This window comes from Penicillium soppii, assembly GCF_028829465.1.
Source record: "Penicillium soppii strain IBT 18220 chromosome Unknown utg000005l, whole genome shotgun sequence".
Lineage (NCBI taxonomy): Eukaryota > Fungi > Ascomycota > Eurotiomycetes > Eurotiales > Aspergillaceae > Penicillium > Penicillium soppii.
In genome coordinates this window covers 3,405,183-3,419,909 of record NW_026643235.1, presented here as the reverse complement: position 1 = coordinate 3,419,909, position 14,727 = coordinate 3,405,183, and the positions used below count along the sequence as shown (strand labels likewise).

The 14,727-nt window shown below is 45.1% G+C and overlaps 5 protein-coding genes across 5 annotated transcripts; 2 read left to right on the top strand and 3 right to left on the bottom strand.

Moving 5' to 3' along the window:
* Nucleotides 1-704: 704 nt before the first annotated feature.
* On the top strand, nucleotides 705-2,461 carry N7529_006744 (dihydrolipoyl dehydrogenase; the record flags this gene model as incomplete). Its single annotated transcript, XM_057242271.1, has 4 exons — nucleotides 705-828; nucleotides 920-999; nucleotides 1,084-1,566; nucleotides 1,622-2,461. The coding sequence occupies 4 exons, from the start codon at nucleotides 705-707 to the stop codon at nucleotides 2,459-2,461; spliced, it is 1,527 nt and encodes a 508-aa protein (XP_057097630.1).
* Nucleotides 2,462-2,832: 371 nt separating this feature from the next.
* Nucleotides 2,833-4,093, bottom strand: N7529_006743 (asparaginase ahrA; the record flags this gene model as incomplete). The annotated part of the gene is made up of 3 exons (XM_057242270.1): nucleotides 2,833-3,105; nucleotides 3,173-3,873; nucleotides 3,928-4,093. 3 exons carry the CDS (start codon nucleotides 4,091-4,093, stop codon nucleotides 2,833-2,835), a joined length of 1,140 nt encoding a protein of 379 aa, XP_057097629.1.
* Nucleotides 4,094-5,492: 1,399 nt separating this feature from the next.
* Nucleotides 5,493-5,805, bottom strand: N7529_006742 (uncharacterized protein; the record flags this gene model as incomplete). Its single annotated transcript, XM_057242269.1, has 2 exons — nucleotides 5,493-5,684; nucleotides 5,764-5,805. 2 exons carry the CDS (start codon nucleotides 5,803-5,805, stop codon nucleotides 5,493-5,495), a joined length of 234 nt encoding a protein of 77 aa, XP_057097628.1.
* A 2,211-nt stretch (nucleotides 5,806-8,016) lies between these two features.
* Nucleotides 8,017-8,955, top strand: N7529_006741 (F-box domain protein; the record flags this gene model as incomplete). Its single annotated transcript, XM_057242268.1, has 1 exon — nucleotides 8,017-8,955. One exon carries the CDS (start codon nucleotides 8,017-8,019, stop codon nucleotides 8,953-8,955), a length of 939 nt encoding a protein of 312 aa, XP_057097627.1.
* A 4,771-nt stretch (nucleotides 8,956-13,726) lies between these two features.
* Nucleotides 13,727-14,612, bottom strand: N7529_006740 (RTA1 domain-containing protein; the record flags this gene model as incomplete). The annotated part of the gene is made up of 2 exons (XM_057242267.1): nucleotides 13,727-14,154; nucleotides 14,210-14,612. 2 exons carry the CDS (start codon nucleotides 14,610-14,612, stop codon nucleotides 13,727-13,729), a joined length of 831 nt encoding a protein of 276 aa, XP_057097626.1.
* Nucleotides 14,613-14,727: the final 115 nt, after the last annotated feature.

Sequence of the window (14,727 nt, the reverse complement as noted above, 5' to 3'; positions counted from 1 at the left end):
TCCGTGGCTGTTGGTTCATTTGAAAAAGTGCAATGTTCTAGTACTCTATGTTCCACAACTTGTTGACATCTTTTGCTATGCGTGACTTTTAGCTTTTGTTTGTGACGAATGGTTTCAGAAATTCAGATATTGAGGCCAAAGCCCTTGGGCGGCATCGTTCCCGGTAAAGTGGCTGATGGCGTAGGGTGAGCCATAGCGGCCATAGAGGCTTAAGTCTCACGGACTCGTTGGGGTAAGCAGAAAATTAGCCAATATCAATGTTGTCCTCTTGATGTTGAACCTGAGCCAGTGGAACTTAACAAGGCTGTAGTATCGCGAAACCTCCAATAACATACATCTATGGATGAAGTCCAGATATGAATAAGTAACGCTGTCTATGTAACAAGTTGGTTCATAATACGCTGCTCCGTACAGAGTACACCCCAAGCATACTCGAAGGCGTTGAATCCCGGTGGCCAACCAGACAAATTTCCCGATGGCCGCTAGACCTCTCTGCCTGAGAACTCCGTACCAACCGGTCAACCGACTCAACCCGAGTCGCTTACTAAGGATTTGACGGGCAAAGCTCAAAATACTGCAAAAGGTCAGTTCCTTCTTATACTCGAATCCACGTCTCTACCCACCACACCTCCAATATAGTTGGAATTGGAGGATTTTGTCTGACCGCCTTTTTTTAATTATCGTTGCTTCTTCTCTTTTTCACAATGTTCCGCTCTGTCTTGCCCCGGGCTACACCGCGGGCTGCTCTCCGTCATGCTGCCCCCAGGGCCAACTTCGCTCCCTCAATGATCTTCATTGGCTCAAAGCGTGGCTACGCCTCTGAATCAGGTGAGTTCTTGTCTCTCCGGCTGTTGCGGCATGCCCGGAGAGATTTTCCATGCTTCCCGAATGCGATTGCTAATCTCCGCCTTCCCGACAGGTGACCATGACCTTGTTATCATCGGTGGCGGTGTCGCCGGTTACGTTGCTGCCATCAAGGCTGGCCAGGAAGGTCTCAAGGTGCGAAAACTTCAACCCTGGGCTTTCCGATCTCCAATTGGGTCCGTCCCGCCATCGCGATATGCTAACTGAATACCTTGCCAGACCGCATGTATCGAGAAGCGCGGAACCCTCGGTGGTACCTGCCTGAACGTCGGCTGCATTCCCTCCAAGTCCCTCCTCAACAACTCCCACCTTTACCACCAGATCCTGCACGACACCAAGAAGCGCGGTATCGAGGTCGGCGATGTCAAGCTCAACCTGACCCAAATGTTGAAGGCCAAGGACACGTCCGTTGAGGGCCTGACCAAGGGTGTTGAGTTCCTTCTTAAGAAGAACGGCGTTGACTACGTCAAGGGTGCCGGTTCTTTCGTCGATGCCAACACCATTAAGGTCGCTCTCAACGACGGTGGTGAGCAGACCCTGCGCGCTAAGAACATCATTATCGCCACTGGCTCCGAAGCCACTCACTTCCCCGGTCTCACCGTTGATGAGAAGCGCATCATCACCAGCACCGGCGCCCTTGCACTCGAGGAGGTCCCCAAGAAGATGGTTGTCATTGGTGGTGGTATCATTGGTCTCGAGATGGTACGTTTCTTGTGCCCTCTTTCCAACCCATGGGGATGTTCTAACATTTTAGTAGGCTTCCGTCTGGTCCCGTCTCGGTGCTGAGGTCACTGTCGTTGAGTACCTTGGCCAGATCGGTGGCCCCGGCATGGATGCCGAGATCGCCAAGCAGGCCCAGAAGATCCTGGGTAAGCAGGGCATTAAGTTCAAGACCGGCACCAAGGTTGTTTCAGGTGATGTCAGCGGTGCTACCGTCGGCCTGAACATTGAGTCCGCCAAGGGTGGTAAGGAGGAGACCATCGATGCCGATGTTGTCCTTGTCGCCATTGGCCGCAAGCCCTACACCGAGGGCTTGAACCTCGAGAGCGTCGGAATCGAAAAGGACGACCGTGGTCGTCTCGTTATCGATCAGGAGTACCGCACCAAGGTTCCCCACGTCCGTGTCATCGGTGACTGCACTTTCGGTCCCATGCTGGCCCACAAGGCCGAGGAGGAGGCCGTCGCCGCCATTGAGTACATTAAGACTGGTTACGGCCACGTCAACTACGCCGCCATCCCCAGCGTTATGTACACCCACCCTGAGGTTGCTTGGGTTGGCCAGAATGAGGCCGAGGTCAAGGCCTCCGGCGTCAAGTACAACGTCGGCTCTTTCCCCTTCAGCGCCAACTCCCGTGCCAAGACCAACCTTGACACTGAGGGTGTTGTCAAGTTCATTGCCGATGCTGAGACCGACCGCATTCTCGGTGTCCACATCATCGGACCCGGTGCCGGTGAGATGATCGCTGAGGCCACCCTTGCCATTGAGTACGGTGCCTCCAGCGAGGATGTTGCCCGTACCTGCCACGCTCACCCCACTCTCTCCGAGGCTTTCAAGGAGGCCGCCATGGCCACCTACTCCAAGCCTATCCACTTCTAGACTTGATCTGTTTGATTCGATATCCTCTTTAACCCTCCCATGTACTACTTTTACCAGTTCTGAGCTAGCTCGTCTAGCAATCTACATGTAGCATTCCATGCATGTACTCATCTTCCTATGTTAAATCAACATGCTGCTACAGTCATGATTCTTGTAATCTACGAATAATAGAATCGCTCTTCGCTTTAAACACGCAGGTGCTTCCTCACGCTTTTCCGCTGAGTGCATGAACGCTTGAAAGGTCGAGAAATAGATTTTGTCTTCGCGACAGTGTACTGATATTTCTCAGCTGAACATAGGCAATATATTAATGGTCTACATCTCTATATCTCTATGCCCATGTTTCCTTGATCTCCTAACACAATGGCAATCTAAGCAACAGTAGCCTTCAAGAACACCTCGCGGATCTCCTTTAGGCCCTTCTCCTCTGCCAACAGCAAACCAAGCAGAATGCGCGACTGCTGCGGGTTATACATGCCACTCGCAATCTGGGTTTCGGAGTTCTTGCCAGTGATATCAGCGGTAGGCACTTCGCCGTTGACAGTGCGGTGCGACAGAACAACGGGAATGTTGTGCTTCTCAACAATATCGTTGATAGCGTCTGCGAAGTCGGTGGAGATGCCACCAGCACCTTCACCAGCGACCTATATCCGCATTAGCACTGCGCCACTCACAACTGAATCACTTATCAAATATAGATTAGAAACTTACAACAATACCCTTGGCACCGTTCTCAACAGCGCTGTAAAGCGAATCGGTCTGCATATCCTCATACGCGTACAGGATATCCACGCGAGGAACAGCATCGATGCCGGACACGTCAACAGTGTGCTTAGCATTAGCCTGCACGGCAGGGTAATAGAAGTACGGCTTGTTCGATACAATGAAGCCCAGACTTCCCTGCTCATAAGCCTTGAAAGTATCCATGGTGTTGGCATTGGTCTTTGTAGCGAAGAAAGCAGAGACAATGCGGTCGTTCAGCACAACTAGTGCACCACGGTCCTTGGAGTCCTCGTCTGTGGCCACTGTCACTCCCTGAAGGAGGTTCATGGGGCCGTCGGCCGAGATGGCGGTTGAAGGACGCATGGAGCCAACGAAGACGATGGGCTTGCCGCAGTTTACAGTTGCGTCGATGAAGAAGGCGGATTCTTCGAGGGTGTCGGTGCCGTGGGTTATTACTGCGCCGGACATTGTGGGGTCGTCGCAGACTTTGGTTTGCAGTGTGTGGGTGAGGTTGAGGAGGAGGGTGGAAGAGACATCTCCGCTGTTCACGTTGCCCTCTTGGACGGCGGCGATGTTGGCGACGTTGAAGATGTCTGGAATCCCGGCCAGAAGCTTCTTAATTCCCAATGCGCCGGACTCATAGCCTGCGGTTGCGGTCTTGTCATCGCTGGTGCCGGCGATAGTTCCACCTGGTTTCATTTCGTTAGGCTGTATTCAGGGTTTCTTTTGGAATTGGCACGCACCTGTGGCGAGAAGGGTGACATTGGGGAGAGATCCGTTGATATGGTCAAATTTCAAGCCATTGGGATTGGTATAGGATGTGTTGGTTGCCCGGGAGTGGATCAAAGGAGAGGCATAGGTGGTAGCAGCCAAGGCTGAGATAGCGAGGGTCTGAAGAGTGAAGCCCATCTTGCTTGCTATTGTGTTCTCTGAAAAAGAGAGAGTATTATATAGTATGGCAAGTTAGGGTTACAAGAATTGCACTCGGCGTGATAGAGCGGGTTTATATAGATCAGCCAAGTCTACTGTGTATAATGTATGATACGCATCTTCGGTTCTAGGGTTCCGAAGCCGGATTTCAGGCACCTTGGTAAAAACAATTAGGGTCATTTGGCAGGCCTTGTCGCCACTAGTGTGTTTTAGTGAAGATGCGAATATATCGTAGAGCTATCTGTATCGGCGGTGGAAGAAGTGGATGAAGAGTTGGAGAAGGGATAATTGGGGTAATACCGGGGATCGTCATTCCTCACTGAATTGAACAACACGATTGAGTTCCAATTGTATTGTTCCAGCATAGTTCCAGAATGACCCAGGTGGCAATAAAGTTATAGGAGGGATGTATATAAGATCATTGTCGTACATGAGGTCTATTTTGACCTTTGAGAGTAGATTCTACATGATGCTCTTGATACTAAAACCCCAGTTTCTCACAGCCATCCTTCTACGCCATCGACATCATTCTCCATAATTGGCCAGCCTAAAAAAGCCTCATGAAATGAAAAAGCCTCAATCAATGACTAAAATTAATAACTTGAAGCTTGGCAAAGACTCAATACCGGCCAATGCTTTCAAGCCCAAGACTAGCCAAGCCACATGTGTTGGGAATCATCGGCCCATGCTCGGAAGAATGAAGCACGGTAGTCAAGCCGAGCCTTCGATTCGTTGTTTTAACCGGGTTGGCGATCGTACTCCAAATATGATCGGAATATAATATAAGGTAACGTAATTCACCACCGAGAAAACCCGCTCAACCTATTTCGTACTCCACCTCCCGTGGAAATCCCGGGAAGCCCAAATTTAGGTCACCATGCCAAGATTCATCAACCTTTTCAATCCTTCTATAACTTTATTAGAGCTTATGTGTAAACTCTTGCCTAGTGAATAGTGAGAATATAGTAGAACACAAATCATTGGTATGCTCCTGCGGGGTAGAATCCATTGAATACGATAGAGTACTCGAGATATACCTCGCAAATATCAAAGAGATATGGTTGTAAGATGAGAGGTAGGAACAATCAAGGGTAGAGGAATGAAGAAGAAGGTGTTGAAGGATGTGAACGAAAGATAAAAAATGTTGTTGTGCTTTGTAAAGGTCTACATCAGATGGTGGTTGCAATTGAGGAAGGCACTACTTGTTATATATGTATTTTTATGTCTACACCACTTTTTATTGCAACCTTGAAACAAGCGCTTGAACTTACAAAAAACCGACCGGATCGTAGGTATCGAGGTGGGACACGAAACCCGCGTTAGAGATCAGATAATTCAGTCTCCCGCCTGTGATACTTGCAGTCTCAGCCACCGCGGTCTATATGATTGCGTCAATAGACTGTTCCTGTGCATCTTTGAGGTTTCTCACCTTTCGAGCAGCAAAATCAGTGATATCGGCCTCCATGATGTCAATGTTGGTACGTTCCGGCAATTCCTCCTTTACTTTCTCCTCGGTTACTGACTTGCTACGAACAAGCCTGATGACAGTATTATTCAAATTGATAAATATCTGGCGAAGAAACTTCCTTTGTTGTGGGTGAATGATGTTGTTAGTCTTCATGCGGTCGGTCTTTAGGAACGAGACTCACTCCAAGTCCTCTAGAGGCTCCAAGTGTAACTTCGGACGGCATTCTGGGCATAATATGCAGCTACAGTTGAACCGGAGAGTATTGTTACTTTTGCTTCCAGGTATAGGAAGAATTTGAAAATGGCAAATGAGGATGGGGAAGATGGATTTATACGATCTGGTCGATCTAGATGTAAATCCATAGACGAACTGATTAAGCTGACCCGCCGATGACTTCAAATCCTGGTCGATAGCCACGATGATTCATTGTTTCTCTCTTCGTGAAACTTGACACTTCTTTCAATGGCCGCGCGGATCTGCACACCAGACCATATATTGTAATATACACACTAGTTTGACTCCTCTCAGGCACATTTATGTATTTTATCAGACGAGAATAGTAAAAAGATATGTTTTCATAAGGTCAACATATTTTGCTTCCGATATTTAATTTTTAAATTTAAATATAAGGTAAGATGCCTAGGTATATTCAATTTATATCCAAAAATATATTAGTATAAACTTGCTCTACCATCAGTGAATTATAGCACCATGATATATATAACCGAGATTTTCTGGAAATTATATTTACTTAATCAGTTACCAACGAACAGCTATATGAACCACCTGGGCAGATCATTCGAAAAGAGACAATATGTTAATCTGGCATAGAAATATTATGAAAGTCAATCTAAAGAATTAGTACTATAAGAATCCATGGAGAAAATCAGGCCTAAAATCGGCACTTTTAGCAGGTGATTATAGGAGTGGGTAAGGACTTATTGACAGGGGGTGTAATCAGAAAATACAATTGCTCAAATGTCAATTTAGCCCATTCAGATGGAAACCCATAGCTTTTCCCATTCTTCAAGAAACCGTTCCAGAAGTTGTGCGCCCCGACCTGCTCATCCAGGAGCCCCCATGTAGCAATCCCTTCGACTCTTTCGTGAAACTGATCACGTGAATACATGATCAGGTGTCCCAAGGCACGTGACCGAAATCCATCGCCAAAAAAAGATTTCCACACAATACTCCATATTGCTCCACCCATTCACACTTCCTAGATTATGCAAAAAAGGAACTCCGATAGGGGGAATCGAACCCCCGGCTGTCGTGTGAGAGACGACGATGTTAGCCACTACACCATATCGGATAGTTGTTGTATGGAAGCCAGAACACGGTCTCATAGGCCATAAGTAGAATATTAAAATATGTGGATGAAAAGGTATCTACTTCTTATCTCTGTATTCGTTTTGCTACGCTTCTATACATCTACATCTCCATTCTAGCGAGCCAATATTCCTATTGATCCGGAGCAGATAGGCCGAGAATCCCGCCACCCTTTCCCCCAGTGTGACTCTTTTGCATCTCTGTTCTCCCATGAGTGTGAGGACTGCCTTCATTCAATGGATCCGTAGGAATTTATAGTAGCTTGGGGCAAAATGTGAAATATCTATTATATCAAAAGCCGTAAGTCAGAAGCCATTGTACGAGACCGGCTACGTCCAACAAGGCAATGGTTATACATTCTTGTTCATGTGACTTTGACAGGCAACCTGGGAAGAATTGGAATGCTCATCAAGGTTTGTATAGATGTATGATCCAATTTCAATGATGCAATCATGATCGACACACTATAACACAGCTCACTGGCAGAAGCTTTGGACGTTCCCTACACTTTACATTCTGTATCGCCCCCAGTAAGCACAATTTGAAGCGAGCAAAATTAATTCATCTTAATCATGAGGAAAAAACGTGTGTATTGTTATTACGAGCGTGATCCTCCATGTGCGTCTTGTGGAACTGCTATTGAGCCTGAAGACGAACGAGACAGTAAGTTCTACCCAGTTGCAGCCTGACGATTATATCGTAATAGATCACTAAAGATCAACTCAACGCCAGTTCGAGACCTCATCGAAGAATATTGTGATGATAAAGAAAAACACGAATGGCTCAGAGATTGGAATGGCAGCGTTTCCAATTTTTGCGTGTTTCATGAAGGCTGCTGGAAATTGTTGATACAGCATTTCAACAGCGGAATTGTGCCTCTCGATAAACTGGCAAATGTAGTCGAAGAAGCACCTTGGCCACGGTATCTTGCCTGTAAGTCAATATTTCACTCCTCTTGTCAGACTTCCGCACCCACGAACAATTAGAGACTAATCAATGGGATTCTTTAGATTATGTAATCCGACCAATTGGGATTCCTAGCTCGAGATGCTTTCGATATATCGGGTTCCGGGCTGAGGCAAGGACCTTCCCAAAGGCAGCAAACATGGAGTTTGAACATAACCTGAAGGATGAGACCCAAGTAAATGACTGTTTCAGTCTTCTTCCACTCGAAATTCGCTTCGAAATTGCCTATCTTCTTTCAACGCCTGAATACCTCAGCTTGAGACTTGCGTCGAAGTCTATGGTTCACATATTTGAATATCAGGAATTTTGGAAAACACGTTTTCTGATTCATCGAGAACGAGGATATCTCAACTATCTTTTGGAAGAAGGTCGTCAAGATTGGAGATTAATGTACCGCTGCACTAGCAAAGTGAAGCGTCTCACCAAGATACTACGTTTCCGAAGGCTACAGTGGCTTCATAATGAATGGATTAAAGATAGGTGTATGATGGTTGGAGCTCCAATATCGACATCGCCTGAGAACAATACTCGATTTGATGGCCTAATCTGGGACAGAGCAGCTGGAAAAATCCAATGCGATAGACCTTACGGCGAGGAAGACCCTACTTCATCTTCATTTGGCAGTGACATCTGCAAGTGGTGTCGTGGAGTGCATAATCTATCACCACCTCAGATGATCACCATCTCTAGTGAGATTGTGGAAATTGCTGTCTCCGTTCTTGCTGAAGATGAACATACATTTATCACCGGTTTCAAACCTGTCTACGGGGGAAGTTCACCAAGCATTGAACTTGGCTATCAAATCCCTCAAAAGCAGATCAAGATTGATCTTCGCGGCCAGCCGTTGACAGGCTTCGAAGTCTTTGCTGGAGAAGGGGGCATCCAGGCCATACGTCCAATTTTTGACCCAAAATATGGAATATGCCATAGCGTGATTGGTAAGCCGAATACAACTTGCGAATTAGTACTACTTAACCCAGATGGAGAGATACAAGCCTTTGCTGGTGAGTTTGATGTAAGTAAAATATTGATGTGTGCTGTTCCAATTCACAAGCGCAATTTACTGACTCAATTGTAGCATTGCAGGATGGTAAGGTTTGGGGTAGGTTCCTCGCGTTCAGGACCATAATATTTATCTCAATTAGAGAATGATCTCACCTCTGTTATCAATTATTATTGCTTTCGCTCTCTTCGCTTTTGATCTCTATTAGTTTTGCTTCTAGGACTTCCTAGAATCACTACCCCAAATCGCGAATTTTATTCTTATTCTCGCAGGGAAAATTCCCAATGCAATCCTGGTACGGAGCACTTCTGCCACCACACCCATTATTATTCTTTTATGGTTTCTATAGGCTTGAGCTCGGTTGTCTCTATATCAATGATCCTATTCCCCTCCTACTCATCCTCATACCCTTATCTATACTAACTATCTTCTCTAATTAATCACCAGATGAAAAGAAAAATAAGGGTTTTACACAATGCAGTCAGCGAGTAATAAGATAGCTGTGAAGTAGAAGTATCAGATACCAACAAAAACATTCAACAACCTTTCTACGGAATCAATAGTGGGAATTTACAGAGTAAATACAGCAAGTTCCTTCGTATTCGGTGCGACTTTCCAGTCTTCCATAATAAGAAGTTTTTGATTTCCCTACTCTACTATTCAGACTTATATTTTCGGCAATTTATGTTCCTGTCCCCTAGCCTTCTATCATCTATTCCGCCTATACCAAGATTAGGTTTATAAAGTTTTTCTCTTTTCCTTACACTTCTTTTAGAGATTCAGAGATATACAAGTTGTTCTTAACCAACTAATTGGTATCCCGTTGAGCTACTGACACTAGAATATATATACTATAGAAATCTTCATAACATCAACATAGATTTTGTCTTTCCTAGCTTCAGAGAGTAGATTTAACATATTCTTTCTACTTCAATTACTGAATAAATCAACCAAAGTTCAATTAATTTGGTGCAATGTAACTAGTTATGTACGTCTTTGTAGATGCTATATCTAAGTAAAGCAGGAACTGAACCCGAATTTTTTAAAGAATACAGCTTCCTAGCGTACATCCTCTATCCTCCATATTCCACATTTAACTTCGCTCTACTCTTTCATCCATGTATCTACGCCATCTTCGTCTTCCTTGCCACACTTTCAATTGGTATTATGGTTTCCCTAGCCACTGATATCGGCCTGTTTGTCGACCATAGCTAGGTTTCTCACGATCTAGCTTCGTTGTTCATGGCTCATACCCCTATCATTTTATCGTCTTCCTCCAACTTAACACAAGTGAATTGTTAAAGCAGACCTATTTGTTGCATGAATATAGCCATATCGCATTTCGCTCACGGTTGCTATCCGTTCTACTTATTAACATCTTAATCCAGAGATCTCTAACACGTTATTTATGCTACTAAGCATCTCCTCTCCTTGTGGACGCTCTGATTGTTCGGGGAGCTTATACCCATATTTTTTGTCTCTCTCTGTACATTATTTCCCTTCTTTCATGCCACTAAATCACAAACATCTCTTATTATCCTGCATCTACGTACATCCGTACACCAATTCTAAGATCTCTGACACTTTATTTACCCTACTAAGCATCTCCTCTCCTTATGGAAGTTCAAATTGTTCGTGGAGCTTTAAATCCATAGCTCTTATCTCTCTCTGCATAAAATTCCACTTCATTCATGTCACCAAGTGATAAATATTCTTTACCTTCCTACATCTAAATACCCTCATACACCAATCCCGGGACATACAACACTTGATCAAGCCAACGACTGCCAACTACTCGGTATCCATTTCTCTACGGCCTCTCAATCCCTAAACACACACATACATACACATACGCACCCACACTACTCAGCAGCAGCAATTGGCGAAATGGCTGTAAGTCTATAAGAGCTTTAACGTGCGAGTTCATGACACTGATATAAGAGCGCAGCACCAGCAAAAGCCGATAATAGCTTCCTACATAGCGAAAATTGTACCTGGAAGTTTAGAGGCTGATGTCGATCATCTCTGGACGAACCTCCTCGCATATTATTTCCCAAGCTCAGAAAACTACGGAATTGAACGGGAAGCTTATATCAAATCCCAATCAAAGACTAAGGCATCTGTGTGAGCACCCTAGGTCGTCGTCCAATGTTTAAGGCGATCATGGTCGAGAACAAAAGGCCCTCGGAGTCAGCAACTGGTCATCCTCCACCTAGTTCCTGGGCTCATGCAAAAGGTCAGCTCTTGAATTATATGCTATCTCAACGCGAGGATCGTTCGCGAATCTTTGCGACTACATCTGGAATAGTGGGCATTGGTAAGTATGTGAGGTTCTATCAACTTCGACGAGAAAACGAAGAGCTTAATGACTATCAAGATGGTTTGATCTACCACTTAGATACTGATAGCGCGGCCATTGAGCGAAAGCTTTTAGCGATGAAAAGCTATATCGCTAGATATCGTTGACTTGATATAGTTTACAGTTTTGTTTCTCGTTTTTTTCTTCTTTGTTTTTTATGCTCTTTTATCTTTATTTGTCATTCTCTCTGTTTTCGTTCGTTCACTTTTACTTCTTTTCTCTTCTTTCTTCAGTCTATGCAGTGTCTTTTTAAATAGGATTTCTATGGAGCTTATATGAGATTCAACAAATCCTGTCGATCAATTCCAATATTAAGGTCATCCATGGCAATAAAGCAGCCGTCAAGTACTTCACGTGGGGTACTAACCAGTGGATCGCGTACGACGATAAGCACACTTTCAAGCAAAAGATTGATTGTGCGAAAAGTATTGGCTTCTCTGGCTCTCTTACTTGGGCCTCGGACATAGGTATATAAACATTTGCCAAAAATGGGCTTTTTAAAAGCTGTGCACTAACGTATATTAGATGATTACAACTGGGCTGCCCACAAAGCACTCACAAGAAAGGATAATTTAGGTAGGTCGGTCAGCTTGGTTCAAACAGATGAGCAACAACCATTGGTCGAAGCTATAGAGACTTACCTTGGTGTTGGGTGTTACAAGTTCGATGAAAGTGTTGATCTAGACAACCCTCAGGCAGCCAGTTGCTCCCCGCCGACCATGCTTGGCTATGACAAGGCAGGCTGTAAAGGAAAAGATGTAAGTGAGTGCGAGATTGGTCTCCGAGATATATTTCAACACCAAGCAGGGCACTTGTGGGAAGCCTGTTTGTTGCCCCAAGGCTAGCGGCCTAAATAATTGACAATGGTGGAATGGTCTAGCCCACGGTGACTGTAATAGGCAATGTCATGCCGGTGAAGTCCAAGTGTCGTCTTCCAGCTGGGGTGGTATCCCAGGCGAGTCTGGGACCGGGAAGTGTGGCCGAGAAGGAAAAGCTTTCTGTTGTGAGATGGTCTCATATGATATCCTGTTAGGAAGTTGTTACTGGTCTAAGGGCCTGTGAGTCTCTTCCCGGATCGTTTTCAGCCTCTCCGTTTCAATGGGCGGGTTCCACCACTTTGATGTAATCAGCTCAACGATTGATCCACGCTTAGGACTTGGCGGTGGGGCCAGAAAAGAGTGACTGAGTGTGTTCGGATGAAGCCGATTTTGAGAATGACAGTGCCCCTCCCTAACTTCTATCTATAACATCATTTTTCTTAGGAGATCGAGGCTTAATTGACATATGAGGATGTTCTGACCGCCCCTTTTAATGATAACTTTCCTGTTACGCGGCTGGATGAAGAGTTGCTCCATGACACTAAGCGACCTTAGGATAGTGCTGATATTGAAAGAAGAAAGGAATTTTAGGCTGGAACTGAATGAAGAAAGAGAAAGAGATGGAATAGGGATGGGAGAGTCCGACAATACAAAGATCGATGTTTGACCCGACTTGCACAACGCGATGAGTTGGTTTCCTTCATCAGCCGTATCAACTTTCCATGAACGAACGGTACTTTGGACGATATTTTGCAGGCAACCAGAGAGCCCTCTGTCTTTCAGAGGCAACCCACAATCTATAAAGGTCAATGGGACAGTGATGTCTGAGGCCAGGACCAAGCAGTTTTGATACCTTTCACAACGCTGTACTCTCTGCTTTCGACCCGTTGGAGGCATTCGCGACTGCTAGTATCCCAAACAATGAAGTCGCATTTGTCGAGCGATATTTGCCGTTTGCCATCGCAGGAGAAGATCAGTCCGTCAAGAGGCAAAGGATGGTGGGAATAAACGAGTCTCAGTAGGACGCTATCTGTCTGTCATAGTTAGATAATGCCGCCATAACAGCCCGCCAATGCATTCATGCCGCAGAATGACATGAAAAATAGGTAGACTGCACGATCATGAGCCCTGAAGCTAGTAAGGCAGAGATCATTCGTTGATTATCAGATCTGAATCTCTCCATTCGACAAGCCTGACGCGATGATTATTTCGTCGGGAGAGAGAACAACGGATTTTACTTTATCATGAGCTTCCAGTTTTTGGAGATACTCGTCACCTTTCGAACCCTAGATGCTGATTGTCTCTTCATCTGGGCCAGACACAAGGGCTCCATCAAGAAAGAATGAGAGTGAGTTGCACCGCAATGCCTCCTTGCCATATCTAAGGACTCTGAAGCAGCGTCCATCATTGGACTTCCAGATCTCCACGGTCCCGTCGTCATGTCCAGATGCAACCCTCCATGTCAAATATACAAAGTTCCAAGACACAGATTGTGCACTCTCAAGGTACTTGCGATGAGTGGGTATAAAATTTCAAAGTCTGACGGTGTGGAATTTACCCTCACACGCGGCAAATTTGCCCATTTAGGTCGAGCGTCAAATAGAAGATATTGATATCAATGCGAAATCTCAAGCTTTATAGAACACAAATTTAAAAGTATCTCACCTGCTTACACAGGCCTGTAAATTAGTTCCGTGTCATCCAACCTCTTGAGCCCCGTTGCTAAAATTTTGCTGGGGTGCATGACCAAAAATATCAACATAACCAGAAACATGAGTGTTGTATCGAATATATAGGCGTAGTACTCGTGGCTTTGCAGAACGCCAGCTGAGCCTTGGATATACTCAATCACTCGATAAAGACAACGAATCATGATCAAGACGCTGGCAAAGTATAGGACACACATATATTGTTGCCAGTTGACCCCACAACGCATAGATGCCGAGGTAGGACGATCCCTCATTCTCGTATGAAATATAATCGAGACGATGACGAAGAAACCGAAGAAGATGATTTGAACGATTAAGCCGACAATAATGACATCCTCGCCGAGCTTCAGGCTACTAGCGGATTTAGCGCTAGACATGAGGCCACCACCTAGGAACAATTTTTAGTATATGAAGAGAGCTAAGGCGCTGAAATAATTTCTTACCGCCACTTTGGATAAGGAAGGATATCACATCGCCACAAACAAATATCTTTGTTAATCGTGATGCGCGGATTAGAGAATTTGAGTCGCCTTCAACTAAACGGATGATACGACCAAGAATCATATATATAGATGCCGCAAACAGTGATGGTCCCAGGAGAATGAAAAGGCTCTGCAGGGCGTACGGTATCGTCGAATAACTTGGTGCTTGGTTTGCGTTCACTGCTCGTGCGACGTAGCCAACGACCTCGAAGAAACCACCAACGATGAATGCAATCAAGAATTTGAGATTGTGTCGAAAGGCGAGAAAGGCATGGCCAAAGGTCGCAATAAGAAATAGGACAACGAAGACAACTGCAGCCGCTAATGACGGAGTGTAATTGTAAAGAATGAAGTCGGAAGACATTTTCGATATCGAGAAAGCACTGTCTCCGGAATGTGGATATAGAACCAGAATTCAATTGAAAGAGATTGAAGAAGAAATGAAGAAATGAATGAATGAAGATATGCGAGCTTTAAGT